General features: G+C 37.8%; 2 protein-coding genes across 5 annotated transcripts in view; one reads left to right on the top strand and one right to left on the bottom strand.

The window, feature by feature from the left end:
* The first annotated feature begins 383 nt into the window (after positions 1–383).
* LOC148304332 (uncharacterized) lies at positions 384–9,534 on the top strand. 2 transcript variants are annotated; one of them, XR_015838355.1, is made up of 7 exons: positions 384–740; positions 2,014–2,779; positions 4,230–4,539; positions 5,253–5,340; positions 6,348–6,559; positions 7,043–7,206; positions 9,393–9,534. XR_015838355.1 is itself a non-coding variant. In XM_088268447.1 (6 exons), exons 1-6 carry the CDS (start codon positions 525–527, stop codon positions 7,152–7,154), a joined length of 1,704 nt encoding a protein of 567 aa, XP_088124573.1. In that variant the 5' UTR covers positions 413–524; the 3' UTR covers positions 7,155–8,529. The 2 variants fall into 2 exon arrangements, 1 of the variants encoding a protein (XP_088124573.1); XM_088268447.1 differs by lacking the exon at positions 9,393–9,534 and having other exon boundaries at positions 413–740; positions 7,043–8,529.
* Positions 9,535–12,154: 2,620 nt separating this feature from the next.
* LOC148304329 (uncharacterized) overlaps positions 12,155–16,415 on the bottom strand; it is a 53,982-nt gene continuing 49,721 nt past the window's right edge. The window contains exons 1-4 of one of the 3 annotated variants that reach the window (XM_088268446.1): positions 16,213–16,238; positions 14,928–15,047; positions 12,869–13,023; positions 12,155–12,392 (exon numbers count right to left, since the gene is read on the bottom strand). In XM_088268446.1, coding sequence (XP_088124572.1) covers positions 12,251–12,392; positions 12,869–13,023; positions 14,928–15,047 — 417 coding nt within the window. In that variant the 5' untranslated portion in view covers positions 16,213–16,238 and the 3' untranslated portion in view covers positions 12,155–12,250. Of the gene's footprint in view, positions 12,393–12,868; positions 13,024–14,927; positions 15,048–16,083; positions 16,239–16,415 lie in introns of those variants that run through there. The other 2 variants (XM_088268445.1, XM_088268444.1) reach the window with 2 other exon arrangements.

The raw sequence follows: 16,415 nt of genomic DNA, 5'->3' as shown, positions 1-16,415 counted from the left end.
TTTTTTTTATTTTTATTCTGTCTCGCTGTGAAATAGCTAATATATGAACTAACGTGGAATAAAACACAACAATATTAGTCTTAACCGCATCAGAAATCGAACCTGCACTACACTGAACTTACTGATAACAAGCAACTGACAGTGGAAAGATCCATTATTAATTTTTAACTACTAGTGAATTTTTAATTAATGTTTTACTAAGTACATACCACTATATAAAAAGTATTATTTACTAAGTAAAACATCAATTAAAAATGGATAGATTTTACCATAAAGTGACTGCCGAATGAATTAATGAAATACTGATGAATTATTAATAAGTACCTACTTTATGTTCTTTCGATAACATCACTAGCATAAAACCATAGATAAATTTGACAGCTCCACAATACAAATCCGTGGATGCTACACTTGACATTTCGTTCTTTCCATACAATTAGCTAGTCTTTGGCTCTTTTTGAGTGTGATTTTTGCTTGGGTCCCGTCGTCTCTCGTTTTGGACCTGATTAGAACTAGCTTGAGCCATGTCGCACCCGACCGACTGGGACGTGGAGGCGTACCGGGCGGAGTGCGAGAGCGACGAGCACTGGGAGATGCGGCGCCGCTTCCTGACGCGCTGGAAGGACCGCTTCCCGGAGGAGCGGCTCGTCTGTCTGTCGCGCGTGTTCACCAACATGGAGTTCCTCGGCTGCCGCTATCCAGCCGAGGTCATGCGTCTCGTGGCTGAACTGTCTAAAGAGGTATAGCTATTTGATCAAATTTCTTAATTCCACCATATTTATTTGAACTGCTCGTACATTAGCTGGATTATTGTTATAAATTCGCGGCGGCTCGTGTCATTGGATGGAGCAAGATGGTCGCCATTGCCAATTGCTAGTAAAACAGAAATTTTAATGCCTCAAAATCAAATGTCTCCCATCCATCGCATTTCGAATAACTTCGTAAATCAGGACTGTGTGTTAAAAATTGTCCCAAATGAAAGCCATATATATACGAATGAAAGAAAGTTTTTTTTTTTTTTTTAAGTTTGTACTAAATACTTTCAAAAACACACTAGCCACATTTATAAGTAAATAATAATAACTTTTAAGAAACTTCCCTAATACTTACTTATTACTTATGACCCTTATCCGCATCCAATGGTGCATAGCGCACTGCATCGAATTGACGCAGTGTTATCTTGATCATTACTTACATGAAGGCAAGGTGATCACTCTTGGCCTTCAGGAACCAGTCCAGGGTAATATTAAATAATTATTACAGTGTAAAATCACTAATATTTATTTTCACCCCCCTGGGAATGGAACCCGGGACCTCCAGCACGGTAGCTAAACACGCTGACCATTACACCACAGAGGCGGACAAACTCTCACTTCCCTAATAACTTTTAAGAAAGGTCTGAGACATTACTATCTATCATTAGAACCCCAACTGTCCATGAAAACTCCTCCCTTAGTTTTCCCTCTATTTCCTTCCCTAAACTGCCTTTTCCTTTGCCCTTATTATCATCTTTTGTAATTTATATTTTTTCAAATGTCAATTTGTAATTTATGTTTTTTTAAATGTTCAAGTACTATCTACCCTCTGATTGCAAACTGCTATATATGGTGTCAAACGTTCTGATCAATATCACTAGTCTGTTTTTGGTTGGTTGGAAGATATTGGTGCTTAGCAATAAGCCCGCCAATGTACTTATTTCTTTTCTGTACATGAAGCTTAAATAAAATAATAATAATTATTATTATTAACCATATCCGCTCCCTAGGTGGAGCATATGGAGTCCACAAACTGTCTCCAGGCTTTTCTGTCGGCTGCCAGCTCCCTTGCATCCTCCCAAGTCAGATCCGCGTCCCGAAGTTCTGCCGAGAACTGCCGACGAAAAAATAAAATAAAATATAATATTTCGATTAAAACGGCAAATAAAGCTATCCTCTATTCTGAGTAAAGTTGTCACTTGGCATTTACAAGTCTGTAGTTCAAATAAGTAAATAAGAGTGTATTTTTTATTTCTAGGTGGCGGAAGATTATCGAGAAAAGAAGAAGAGCAAACTCAAGCGCACGTTCGTGTCGGCGTCCGACGCTGCCGAAGACAGAGCGCGCGGTGTCAAGCGAACGCCCAACGATCAAGGCAACTCGAATGCGCGTAATAACGGCCCCAAAATCTTCGTCCCGGCTCAAACCAGTGACAAGCAACACATCGCCGAAATCAGAGGTGCCAAAAGCTCAGAATTCAACGATAATGACAGAGTCTCCTTTCAAATGCCGGCAAACGAAAGACCATCATTTCAAAGTAGTAGCAACGGGACGCTACAATCGGAAATTAGTGGCAACGGGAGAATACCATTTGAAAATAGAAGCGACTATACACCACAATTTGAAAATACAAGCAACGAGAGACCACAGTTTGGAAGATCAAACGAAAGGCCAGCATTTGAAAATAGAAGCAACGAAAGGCCCGCATTTGAAAATAGAAGACAGAATGAAAGGCCCGCATTTGAAAATAGAAGACAAAATGAAAGGCCCGCATTTGAAAATAGAAGACAAAATGAGAGGCCAGCATTTGAAAATAGAAGGCAAAACGAAAGGCCCGCATTTGAAAATAGAAGACAAGATGAAAGATCGTCTTTTCGAGGGAATAATAACAACAGAGATCATAGACAAAATAATAAGTATAATTTCAAGGGGAATGTGCCGCACGTAGATAACAAACTTATTGAAAGTAAATATGGGAATCTAGTGCTGTTCGATAGACCCGGAACGTTTGGGAATAAATTATTCTGTAAGTATATACATTAACCTTTGCGGGAGTACAAAAATGGAATTTATGTTAAAATTATTTTTTTAGCAAAATTACTTTTTCACATTGTTATATTTTTTTTAAAAGGAATAACCCGCATAACTCACACATAACTTTAAGAGGCTTGTCTGCAGGTAGGTTAGTAAGGATAGGGAAGGTAAATGTGAAAAATACATCACAAACACCCAGACCAATGGAAAATAAATCTTTCTGGAATTCATTTTGCAATTGGTGGGAGAATCGAACCCACGATGCCAGTTTCGCAGTCAAGCGTCTACCCAACTACGCTACGGCGTCTATCTTAAAAACTAACTAACTAGTTTTTAAGATAGACGCCGTAGCGTAGTTGGGTAGACGCTTGACTTGTTTAATGTAAGAAGATGTAAATACATATCGCTCACTCCTTTCAAGAACGTCATAAATCAAAAAACTTGATTTTTCAGGAGAACGTTTTTAAAGTTTAAAAATATAATACAGTGTATTAAAAATAAATTACTAGCCACTTATTGAACTTTTTGCTGCGCAACAGATCTTTTTAGTTAAAACCTGAAGGTTTTTTCTCCATTTGAAAAATATGAAGTATATTTAAAAAAATAAATTAAACAAAATCATTTCTTCAAAATCCAAAAACAACACTTTCTGCCCTGTAGCGGGTAAATATTAAATTAAAAATATGCCTCTTTTGCTACATTTTCTGGGCATTCCAAAAACATGCACAACTAAAAATTGACGATTTTTGATTTATGACGTTCTTGAAGGGGTGAGCGATACGTTAAATTAACTGTAAATATTAGTTTGTCTTTTTTTTATTTTAGATGGGAATTGCATTTATTATTTACCTTGCTTATTATGTACAAGGTTTATAGATCATTTAGTGGATTTTTGTTTCTTCTAACTAAATTGAGATGTTTTTATTTAAATCTGTGGTGGGGACAGGAGGGATAATCTAGTGTGGGCCAGTCGGGAACTTGTCAGCATTTGCTCATTGCTGGGAGGAAACCACGTTGCACTCCTCAGGAGAAGGCAGACTGTTGACTGTCATCAGTTACAGCCTTCCGTTACACTAGAAGAGGGTCCGGCATTTTGTATCTTAGCTAAAAGGGTTTTATCATTATTTTATTAGTTTGTCTAATAAAATAATGATAAAACCCTTACCCCAATGGTGCATAGGGTACTGCGTCATATAAACAAAGTGTTATCTTGATCGTTTACACATGAAGGAAAGGTGATCAGCCCTCCGCTTCAGGTGCCAGGCCAGGGTAATATTGAATAAATATTGCAGTGAAAAAATCACTTATATTTATTTTACCCCCCTTGGGAATCGAACCCGGGACCTCCAGAACGGTAGCTGAGCGTGCTGACCATTACACTACGGAGGCGGACACTAGTTTGTCTAGTCCTGTCTAAATACTCTTGTCTCTTCATTCGTCAGGTTCCTGCCAACGCTGCAAGGTGGCTGTGTCGGCCGAGTGCGAGCCGAGCGGCGCCGAATGGCGGTGCCGGGTGTTGGTGAACGGGCTCCCGGTGGGAGAGGGCGCGGGCACGTCGCAGAAGGAGGCCAAGGAGAGCGGGTGCCGCGCTGCCTGGCTAGCGCTGCAGGCGCACTGCCACACGCTGCTCGTGGGGGCACCCTTCGCCAGCGCCGACGCCAGGAAGATATCCGCGCAGGATGTGGGCGGGCCGGCGCAGTCCAGGCTGCAGGAGGGGCTGGTCACCAAGGTGGACAGCGCGATAGCTACTAGGTACGTAGCGGTATCAACAATATTTTGAGTATGCCCAAATACAAATCGTAGTCGTACAGGAGAAAGTGACCAACTAACAAAACGTAAAATGTTCAGGAGGGCCGTTTGAGTCACTTTTGCTTGGCAACAAAATAAACATCAATGCATTTTGTCATTTTTAACAAGTCAATATATTATACTTCCAAGTTTAAAATCCTTTGGGATTTTTTCAGGGCAATATTAAGCTAGTAAGATATCGAATAGTCAATGTTCACGTTTTTGTAAAAAAAAAATGCTTTTGGTCACTTTCTCCTGTATGACTACGAAATCTGGATTATCTCCAATTATATGAGTTATTTTTCATATTATTTTTTGACATAAATTCTTCCTTTCCCAGAAAATAAATATAAGGGTACATACCTACATCCCCCATTAGCTACTGATGTCTCCCATAAATTATTGCTGCACGTGTTAAAACTGTCACTTAGAATTGTATAGCTACATAAGGACCGTAGTCCATTTGATCTTCACATTCGTTTGATAATGCCCTAACAAGGCGAAACAATTGTCACAATATAATTTTTATGTGTTTTTGTTGATAAAATACAACTTAGTAGACTCAAAAAATCTGTGTTTGATTTATAATTAATACATAAATATTTATTTTTTTTAAGAACTATTTGCATCGCTTTATTTTGTATAATTTCTAATATATGCGTGTTGAACTGGTCTAGGATGATGAAGATGATGGGATGGAGTGGCGGAGCTCTCGGATCGGCTGGAGACGGAATCAACGAGCCCATCGCACCGCATCTCAAACAGGTACACTCATTCACATATCCCTCACTCCTTTCAACAGCGTCATATATCTAAAACTTTGATTTTTCAGGAGATCGTTTTTAAAGGTGTGTACAAAATAAACTATATTTTTCTCCAACATTGACCGATTTTAGAATTTCTTTCTGGTATTGATGGAGAACATATCTAATGACTGAAATAAAACAGCATTTAGTAAAAAACATATCGCTCACTCCTTTCAAGAACGTCATATATCAAAAAACTTGATTTTTCAGGAGATCGTTTTTAAAGTTTAAACATATAATAAAATGTATTAAAAATAAATATCAAGCCACTTATTGAACGTTTTACTGTGCAACAGATCTTTTTAGGTAAAACCTTTTTCTCCATTTGAAAAATATTTAGTATATTTAAAAAAATAACTAAACAACACTTTCTGCCCTGTAGCGGGTAAATATTAACTTTAAAATATGCCGCTTTTGCTGGGATATAGTACATTTTCTAGGCATTCCGAAAACATGCACAACTTAAAATTGACTACATATTACCTTTTCTTCAAAATGCAAAAACAACACTTTCTGCCCTGTAGCAGGTAAATATTAAGTTAAAAATATGCCGCTTATGCTGGGATATAGTACATTTTCTGGGCATTCCGAAAACATGCACAACTTAAAATTGACGATATATGACGTTGTTGATATATGTCGTTATTGATATATAACGTTCTTGAAATATAACGTTCTTGAAAGGAGTGAGCGATATGTGGTTTTAAAAGTAAATTCAACTTTATGTTTTATATCCGGTATTTCATTCAGGTTAAAGACTTTAAATAACAGGGATTATTCAAACAGGGATTTTAGAGTTAACATTTTTGCCAGTACACCCACGATGTATTTGACCCCTCCCCCTGGGAATCAAACTTGGGTCTCCAGAACGGTAGCCGAGCGTGCTGACCATTACACTATGGAGGCGGACTATTGGTTGGTATATTTCCAACTAAAACAGTTCTTTCCACCGTTTACTTTGCGCAGATCCACCGTACCGGCCTTGGCAGTGCGGGCGGCTGCGGTCGCGAGCTGCGCGAGGCGCTGCAGCGCTCCATCGCGGAGTTCAGCCGAGAAGGGGACTCGGACTACGATCTGGTGTTTGCGTCCGACTTCACCAAGGAGGAGCGCGCCGACATGCACAAGATAGCCTTGCGATTCGGACTCCGCTCCAAGAGCTACGGGAAGGACGAGGAAAGGTATGTATCCGCCATATAATAATTCCTAAGAATGCCACCTGAGGGCATCAATCCCTCGTATCTCTTCTTCCAACCCCGAGGATTCCGGCGCCCCGGAAGGCCGCTGACGACCATTCACCGACTATACTCAGCGGAACTTCGAGACGCCGGACTGACCTGGGAGGAAGCCAAGGAGATGGCGCGTGACAGAGTGACTTGGAGACGACTCGTATTGGCCATATGCTCCACCTAGGGAGCGAAAGTGGATAGAGAGAGAGATATAATAATTCAATTCAATTTAATTTAATCAATAATTGAGTACATATTCCACTTGCAAACCACATTATAATAAAAAATTAAGTATTTTAGCCAATGGCGGCAGGAGCTTTTTCAGAGATTTTAGAAAGTGAACTTTCATCAGTTTTGGCAGACGTTAAATATGGACAAATTCCCCATGTTTATGCCTACACCAAGAAGACTGATTAAAGATTTCCGTGTTTCCAGATTTCTGGTGATCAGCAAGCCTGTAGCCGTCGCTCAGCTGGTGCAGTCTCTCCTTGATTCCGGCGGATCCAATGACAAATACACACTGGTCAAACCTTCCGGAGCAACATAGACCAATTCATTTCGTCAGAGTGCTCCCAATTTTTGATATTCTACATATTGCTGTGAGTGTGATTTATTTCCGGACACCTGTGAGGTCAACTGACATCATTGAAAGCTGTCCCACCGCATCCCCAGATCTGATACAGAAGCATCTAGGCTTCCTGACAGACCTTCTCTTGCAAAGCAATTTGATGGTTTTTTTTTTAGTTGCCAAAATTATACAAAATATGAAACGATTTCGTTTGTATCCCGATTTTACTGTGAATTTACATTTAGAAAAGTTCTTTAACCCTTCCTTCCCGGTGTTGTGTACCTTGTACACATGCTTCTAATAACCATAATATCTCTATACATATAATAAATACAAGGCTAAGATTTTAGGTATTCCTCCATAACATATTTACGCATTCATTTAAAAAATAATATTAATAATAATCAGAATTTATCGGGTACATCGGATGTATTTTGTGAATATCGGGAACAAATTTGCGTATAAACAGCGCGTGAAGAGTGCGGGAACCGCAACATTAGTGTCGCGTAAGATGCGAGTATAGATTCGCATCTCACTCTTGCATACTTGCACTGTACAAGCGCGAGGAGCTCAAAGCTAAATATTCTCAGTCGTGTTTTTTTACCTCCGGCTAGCGGCAGTCGGCAGTAGCTCTTGAGCTTTCAACTAGAGCGGACCTATGCTTGTTCCGTGAGCGTTGCCAGATAGTTATTTAATGTTTTCTGCAAATAAATCTAAATTATTTAAAAAAATTACTTCATTTATAATTAATTAATGGGATTAGCTATGAATGTCCGTATTTTTCCCATTTAAAATTGCAAATTTTTTCGCGTTTGAATTTTTTTTTGCGCTTTTTTTATTTTAGCAACGGAAGGGAAAGGTAGAAAAGTTTATGACAGGTCATAAGCCCTATAAATACCCAGATTTCCATATTCTTCTTCATCTTTGTTGAGATGACAAAAAGTAGATGTACATATCAGACTTTGAAATAAAGTCAAGTCAAACGTAGTAATAAATACAAAGACTAGATACGTATTTGGGTTCAGGGGAAGCTGAGAGTGCACGTCAGGACGGGCGAATGTGGCATTCTATCCTCTCTGCCTACCCCTGCAGTGAAAAACGTCGTGGTAGTAGTAGGAAATGTACAAATACATTTTGAAGGAACTATGAGATTATAAATTGAGAAGATATTTTGTAAAAAAATATTTTATTTATTTTTTAAACTTGGTACTGAATAAATGCACATTGGGAGGCTTATTGTATAGAATCAATATCTACCAACCAACCAAAACGGACTAGATTTGTACCTCATACAGCTGTTTAAAATTAGATGGTTATTATTATACTATATTGTAAAATGTAAAAGAAATAAAAATTATATAAAATGCTTGTACATATGTGTAAATTGAAAAATATGTTAACCTTTTAACCGTGTTCACTTTGTTCCTGAGAGACGCCCGTGCGCGGCGGTATTTCGTCGTTTTTTAAATGATTACTTTGATCATGTATTTAGTTAAGAAACGATTTATTTTCTTAAACAAAAACGTTCAATGGGATTCATTGTGCCTTCTTGGTACTCTATAATACACTCGTGTCACATTATTCTTGAAATATATCGTAATATAAACAAATAAGATTGTTACATAAATAAATCAAAGCACGCATCGTGTGTCACTCTTACCCACTGGCGATGCGTAGCGTCGAGAGTGAGACAGATATAGGGCATGATTATGGGGCGAACTAATTACAGACCGCAAGAAAAATCAGGGATCTGTTCTTTTATTTATCCTTGTGATGTTAAAAATTATTAGTTAGATATTTCAACAGATGTCATAAGGCCAAGGATTGACGTATTATTTTATCCAAAGTTCCACACCATGAAAAAATCCCTCCTAAGTTGAACTGAGGTTAGAAACTTGGAGCAATGTAAAAACACAAACGCTTATGTCAGCCGCGTATGGGGCATGTTTTGTTAAACACATACGGTTATGCGAGCCGCGTGGATCCGGTTACTAATAAATGTTTATGTAATTGCAATACAGTGAAACCTCTATCTATCGTTCCTCGAATAATCGTTTACCCGGATGTGTCGTTTATTTCTTCTACCCCGATTTCATTTCATACAAAAATACATCGTTTCTATCCACCGTTTTACCGCATTCATCGTTTGAATTATGCTACATATTTGATATAATTCGTCTGTTTTTTTTTTACATTCTTTAAATTTTCTCAATTTAGTTACATTCGACGACAATATTTCAACGTGTGGGATACAGACTATGGAAAGCTTATGTGATGGATACAGCAGAAGAGGTCTGAAGATCTTTGGGTTCTGTTCAACTTTGTATTTTTATTTTTTAATAAATACATTTATTAACATATAAAACTTGTATTCTTGAAATTTCCACCTACTAATGGTTATGCAGATTGGGAGGACGGTATTTTTACTCGATTGTACGTCCTTGTGTATTGACTTCTTTATCCCGCATTCATAGTTTATTTCAATAGGTCCCTTTAAAAACGATAGATGGAGGTTTCACTGTACATGCTGTATTTTTATAACTGTAAAATTAGGAAAATAAGGAAAACAGGAGCATAGGATCGGATAAGGGGTTGAAGGGGAAAGGAAGGGATGATATTATAAATATAGTTTGCTCTACTATAATTTGTATGGATACTATTGTTGCTGTGTAAAAAACTTTTTTTTTCGTAACTAATTGAAGGCCTAATGTCATTTGGACATTTTAACTAACTTACTAACCATCGCGCCGCTTCTCTGCAGGGGTAGACAGAGAGAATAAAACGCCATGCCAATATGTCTTTGCAAACAATCTTCGCCTCTTCCGCATTCACGCATCTCCTCATACATACCCGCCGATTTTTCTAACTTCTGAATCGACCGCACCCAATTACATATTTGAAGGAAGTCAGGAGTCAGGAGAGAATAATCAGCAGATATGTTCATATCATATGTTCTCCTCATGGAGATGCATGAATGTGGATTGTTTTCAAAGAAAATGTGATGTGGCATTCTATTATCTCTGCCTACCCCTACAGAAGCGGCGTGATGTTAAGAATAAATTGTCATAAATAAATTATGTGTGGATGAAATAAAAAATATATTTGTAAAAAGTTTATATGTATTTTATTTATTAATTTAAAAAACAGATTTATCGATTCTTCTTCTTCTAACCGTTATCCGCACCCAATGGTGCATAGGGCACTGCATCGCATAGACGCAGTGTTATCTTGATCATTAGTTAACTCATGAAGGAAAGGTGATCAGCCCTCCGCTTCAGGTACCAGTCCAGGGTAATATTGAATCAATAATAATTTTTTGTAAATTCATTTGTTGCTTCTGTTTTGTTTTTTTAGAACTGGACAACAATTGAATTATGTTTACTAATTAAATAAATAAAAATATGATATATTATTTCGAGAAGTAAAAATACTTTGTGTTCTGATCCACTCACATTTTTATTAACCAACTAGTTTCGGCAACAACCTGTTGCCCTCTTCAGGGCTTCATTTATTACTAAATATATATATATATGTATATATATATATATGTATATATATATATATGTATATATATATATATATATATATATATATATATATATATATATATATATATATATATATATATATATATATATATATATATATATATATATATATATATATATATATATATATATATATATATATATATATATATATATATATTCCCTCCTTAAAACACCATTACCCTCACCCCTACCCTTTTGAAACCCAACAACTTGTACACTGTTTCTTTTTATGTGTATATTTATATATAAATGAAACCCTGAAGAGGGCAACAGGTTGTTGCCGAAACTAGTTGGTTAATAAAAATGTGAGTGGATCAGAACACAAAGTATTTTTATTTCTCGAAATAATATATCAATATGATTCACAAAGTTAATGCTTTCAATATTCAAAACAAAAAATATGATAACTCAAAATTTTCGTTTTATTTTTATCAACAAAAAAAAATCAGAGTATCGAGTGGCTAGCTTAGTGGTATGGTAATATAACCTCCGTCTCCGTAGTGTAATGGTCAGCGCTCTCGGCCATCGCACTGGAGGTCCCGGGTTCGATTCCCAAGGCGGGTTAAAATAAATATTTGTGATTTTCACAATCTAATATTATGTTCGCCTCCGTAGTGTAATGGTCAGCACGCTCGGCTACCGTTCTGGAGGTCCCGGGTTCGATTCCCAGGGAAGGGTTAAATAAATATTAGTGATTTTTAATTCTAATATTTGTTCAATATTATCCTGGACTGGTGACTGAAGCGGAGGGCTGATCACCTTTCCTTCATGTGTTAACGATCAAGATAACACTGCGTTTATATGATGCAGTGCCCTATGCACCATTGGGGTGCGGATAAGGGTTTGATTGATTGATATTTGTGTAATATTACCCTGGACTGGTACCTGAAGCGCAGGAGTGATCGCCTTGCCTTCATGTAAGTAACGATCAAGACAATGCGTCAATATGAAGCAGTGTCTTATGCACCATTGGCTGTGCATAAGGGTTAGAACGAAAAAATTAATATAACACTCCTTATATCATTCATCGTTCAGTTTATGTAATACAACTACTTCACGGCTACTGATGCATATTTGGCTAATAAGTTTGCCGACCACTGGACCTAGACAATAGTTGACCTGATTAAGGGAATGGTCACTTCAAATTTGGTAGTTGTGAAGTGTTTTTGAGTGGTATTACATAAAGTCCGCCTCTGTAGTGTAATGGTCAGCACGCTCGGCTAACGTTCTGGAGGTCCCGGGTTCGATTCCCAAGGGAGGTAAAAATAAATATAAGTAATTTTTTCACTGTAATATTTATTCAATATTACCATGGACTGGTACCTGAAGCGGAGGGCTGATCACCTTTCCTTCATGTGTAAAACGATCATGATAACACTGCGTTTATAAGACACAGTGCCCTATGCACCATTGGGGTGCGGATAAGGGTTTTATTATTTTTTAAATTATTACACAAAGTGAACGAGGAATGCTAAGGAGAGAGTCATTTTGAAAAATATATTTGATTTTTGTCATAAAAACTATTCAGTCAGAGGAAGAACTGCGTTTAGATCTCTTCTTATGTTTGCTCTTCTTCTTCTTCTCTTTCTTGTGCGACTTCTTCTTTTTCTTTGACTTCCCCTCGCTCTCCGAATCGCTGCTGTGTCTATCTCGGGGTGATCTTGATCTGAAAAAAAAAAACAAAAATGAAGTTGTAAAGAATAATTGAAAATGCACTACAAGTTCTTCTTCTAATCTTTAACGGCACCCAATGTTGCATAGGGCACTGCATCATATAGAAGCAGTGTTATCTTGACCGTTAAACACACAAAGGTAAGGTGATCAGCCGTGCGCTTCAGGTACCAGTCCAGGGTAATATTAAATAAAGCAACCCTTATCCGCACCCCAATGATACATAGGGCACTTCATCATAATGAGCTTTTGAGTACCTATTTTCCCAACGTAAGTACCTAAATGAAGAGCTTTTGAGTACCTTATTTTCCAACGTAAGTACCTTAATGAGGAGCTTTTAAGCACCTAATTTACAACTGGGAGTACTTAGATCAAGAGCTTTTCATTACCTAATTATTAGATCCAGACATCCATATTCTTCTTCATCTATGGTGAGATGTCAGAAAATAGCATAAGAGTAGTTCCAGTCACCTGTGTCTCTTCTTGCTCTTGGTTTTCTTGGACTTGGTGGCCAGCTTGGCCTTCAGCTCCTGGGCGCGCAGCTGCTGCAGCGGAGTCGGCGCCTCGGTCTCCGAATCGGAGCTGGTGCTGCTGACATCGAGGACTATCTCCTTGTTGGGGTCTACCTGGAAAGACAAAACAACTTTACTAATTCACAATATTTTAAGTGTGTCCGAATAAAATTGTTGCACAAAACTGTTCACAGCGGAACCTGTCTCATAAAAAGAGCAAAAATTTTTTTTTTTAAAGTTGCTCTCTTAACCGGATCCACGCGGCTCGCATAACCGTATGTGTTTTCATAAAACATGCCCCATACGCGGCTGACATAACCGTATGTGTTTTTACTTTGCTCCAAGTTTCAAACCTCAGTTCAACTTGGAGGGATTTTTTCATGGTGTGGAACTTTGGATAAAATAATACGGCAATCCTTGGCCTTATGACATCTGTTGAAATATCTGACTAATAATTTGTAACATCACAAGGATAAATAAAAGAACAGATCCCTGATATTTCTTGCGGTCGGTAATTAGTCCGCGCCATAATCATATCCTATATCTGTCTCACTCTCGACGCTACGCATCGCCAGTGGGTAAGAGTGACACACGATGCGCGCTTTGATTTATTTATGTTACGATCTAATTTGTTTATATTACAATATATTTCAAGAATAATGTGACACACGTGTATTATAGAGTACCAAAAAGGCACAATGAATCCTATTGAACGTTTTTGTTTAGGAAAATAAATCGTTTCTTAACTAAATACATGATAAAAGTAATCATTTAAAAAACGGCGAAATACCCCCGCGCACGGGCATCTCTTAGGAACAAAGTTAACGCGGTTAAAAGGTTTATGAGCGATATTTCGTATCAGTTACAGAGAAAGGGTGAGTCCCTTTTTCTCGACATTCACTTGTGAGTCGAAATTTCCGCACTAGTAAAAATAAAAAATGTTTGCTAAGTAAAATTTTGGAACAAATTACAGTCAGTATGCTCATTATGGTTCCACTGTATAAGGTGCATAAAATTGAAAATCGTGTTTTTAGATGTTTCCTAGTATGTAAAGTAATCCGGTCAAAATCTTGCATGCATCTAAATAAAAGGGTCTAAATATAACAGCCATCTATGTTGGAATAAGGAAAGCTTTTGTTAAGCAAAGACTCTTTTTAAGAAAAGCTTCATTTGTATGTGTATGCAAGGTCCGAATCTAGGATTAAGTTCACATACTTTACCCCGCCTGTAAACATTTTTTTTCAAATTTTTTGTAGCTAATCTACCTTTATATTATTTATTGATTCGGCATTAACTTTGTGGAATGACATGTTGATCTTCTTTAAATTAAACTTCTTTTTCTTCTTTCCATGTTCGCTCCCTAGGTGGAGCATATGGCCAACACGAGACGTCTCCAAGTCACTCTGTCAAGCGCCATCTCCTTGGCTTCCTCCCAGGTAAGTCCGGCGTCTCGAAGTTCCGCTGAGTATAGTCGGTGAATGGTCGTCAGCGGCCTTCCGGGGCGCCGGAATCCTCGGGGTTGGAAGAAGAGACATGAGGGATTGATGCCCTCAGGTGGCATTCTAAGGACATGTCCACCTTCTTCTCTTCAGGACTTCCAGTATGAGGGGCTGTTGAGTTCTTCTCCTCACATCGTCATTCCTGACGAAGTCATACCACTTTATACCCAGTATTCGCCTCAGGCACCTATTTTCAAAACTTGCTAGTTTCTTGCTTTGAGCTTTGGTGAGGTGCCACGACTCACATCCGTACAGCAACACTGTTAGGATGCAGGCGTTAAAGAGACGACACTTGGTTTTTGTAGAGTAAAGCAGTGAGTCCCAGACATTGCGCATTTTATTGAATATAGCTCCTGCCATTAAATTATTACTTGTAATAAACCACTTAAAAAAATAATAATAATAAAAATAATCTATCGTTACATTGTTTTGATGCACATTTGCCTGAATGAGTTTGACGACATACAGATAATTTTATCCCAATAATTGGTAGACAAGAGCGTGGAGATGGTCACGTACCTTAATAAAGTTTCTGCATTGGTATGTGAGGTGTCCGGCATATCCACACTTGCCGCAGGACGCCCGCGCTGAGTCCTTGCTTTGAGGCATAAGCCGGGATAACATCTCTGGATCTCCCATCTGAAAATATCTATGACTTAACAAACCATTTGCGGGAAACGCTTAAAAGCTTCTTTTACATACTGTTGGTAGAGAGCGGGAGACGCTTATAAGCGTTTATAGCCTCCGTAAATGCGAGTAGGTTTACTATTTATAAATAAATTTTGATTAGCACTCGTGTCCGACCCATCATGACTTATGGAATCGAAAATAGAGCAGACACCGTAGGCACAAAAAACGCGCTTAGAGTGTCAGAAATGAAGACTCTAAGAAGCATATCAGGCAAGAGTCTTTGAGATAGAATAAGAAATGCCAGGATCAGGGAAATATGCGAGATCTAAGATATCGTTAGGTGGGGAAGGCAACGAAAGAGACAATGGTATGCACATGTGAGGGTAATGGAACCATCCAGACTCCCCCACATCGCAATGTACGGCCAACCCCATGGTAGACGTCCGGGCAGACCACCAAAGAGATAGGTCGATAGCTAGGAATCGACATCGCAGGTGGCTAATCCCTCTTAAGAAGAAGAAGAAGAATTAAAACTACTGACATTCATGTAATTCTTAAGTGATATGTCAAGACAAACAGGTGTGGCTTCTTATGGCTATTTTCTATAGTTCCATGTAGCACATTGTTTGCGAGAAACGCTTAAAAGCGTCTTTTGCATACTGTTGGTAGAGAGCGGGAGACGCTTGCAAGCGTTCTATTTGCTTACTCTTGGTAGAGCGCGAGAGATGCCTGCAAACATTGTACATCTACTCATTTTTACGTAATAGTATCTATGTATATTCTAGAAAACACTCTTCAAAGAAAGACTCGGTATGATCAAGTACTGGAGATGCATGAATGAGGAAGTAGCGAAAAATATGGCATTATAATCTCTCCGCCCACAGGAAAGGTAAGTTAGATCATTGATTACTCATCAGAACATAACAAGCTGTGAACATATTCAATCGTATAATTAGCGAAGTTGTTTTAATTAAATAATAACCGTGTAAACATAAGTTTTGTAGGTTATATAAAAAATAAACAAGTGTTCTGTAAACGAAAATACCTCAACACGAAGTTTTTTTTACCTTCGATAATAAAAAAAGGCAAATAAAAATATTCAACTTAATATCAGTATGCCAACTATTTGAATTATTTAATATATTTCAAAATTCATAATAACAAATACACTTACGACCACTGCTGAAGAAGTCACAGATTGCCATAGATAATTCGTTATTTTCTTTTAGTGTAGTAAATATCTTTTGATAATCGAATTATTTTCATAAAATTGTGTAAATTCGAGGTACACAATATGCAGCACATATTTTCGTGTTTTGTAGTGTTGCAGTATATTCACAAAGCGTATATGAATTAATTTACAAATTTAGAGTATAG

This window comes from Brachycentrus maculatus, unplaced genomic scaffold (assembly GCF_059751285.1).
Source record: "Brachycentrus maculatus isolate JH-2025_06_01 unplaced genomic scaffold, ASM5975128v1 h1tg000324l, whole genome shotgun sequence".
NCBI classification, from domain to species: domain Eukaryota; kingdom Metazoa; phylum Arthropoda; class Insecta; order Trichoptera; family Brachycentridae; genus Brachycentrus; species Brachycentrus maculatus.
This window is presented reverse-complemented; position numbering and strand designations above follow the sequence as displayed.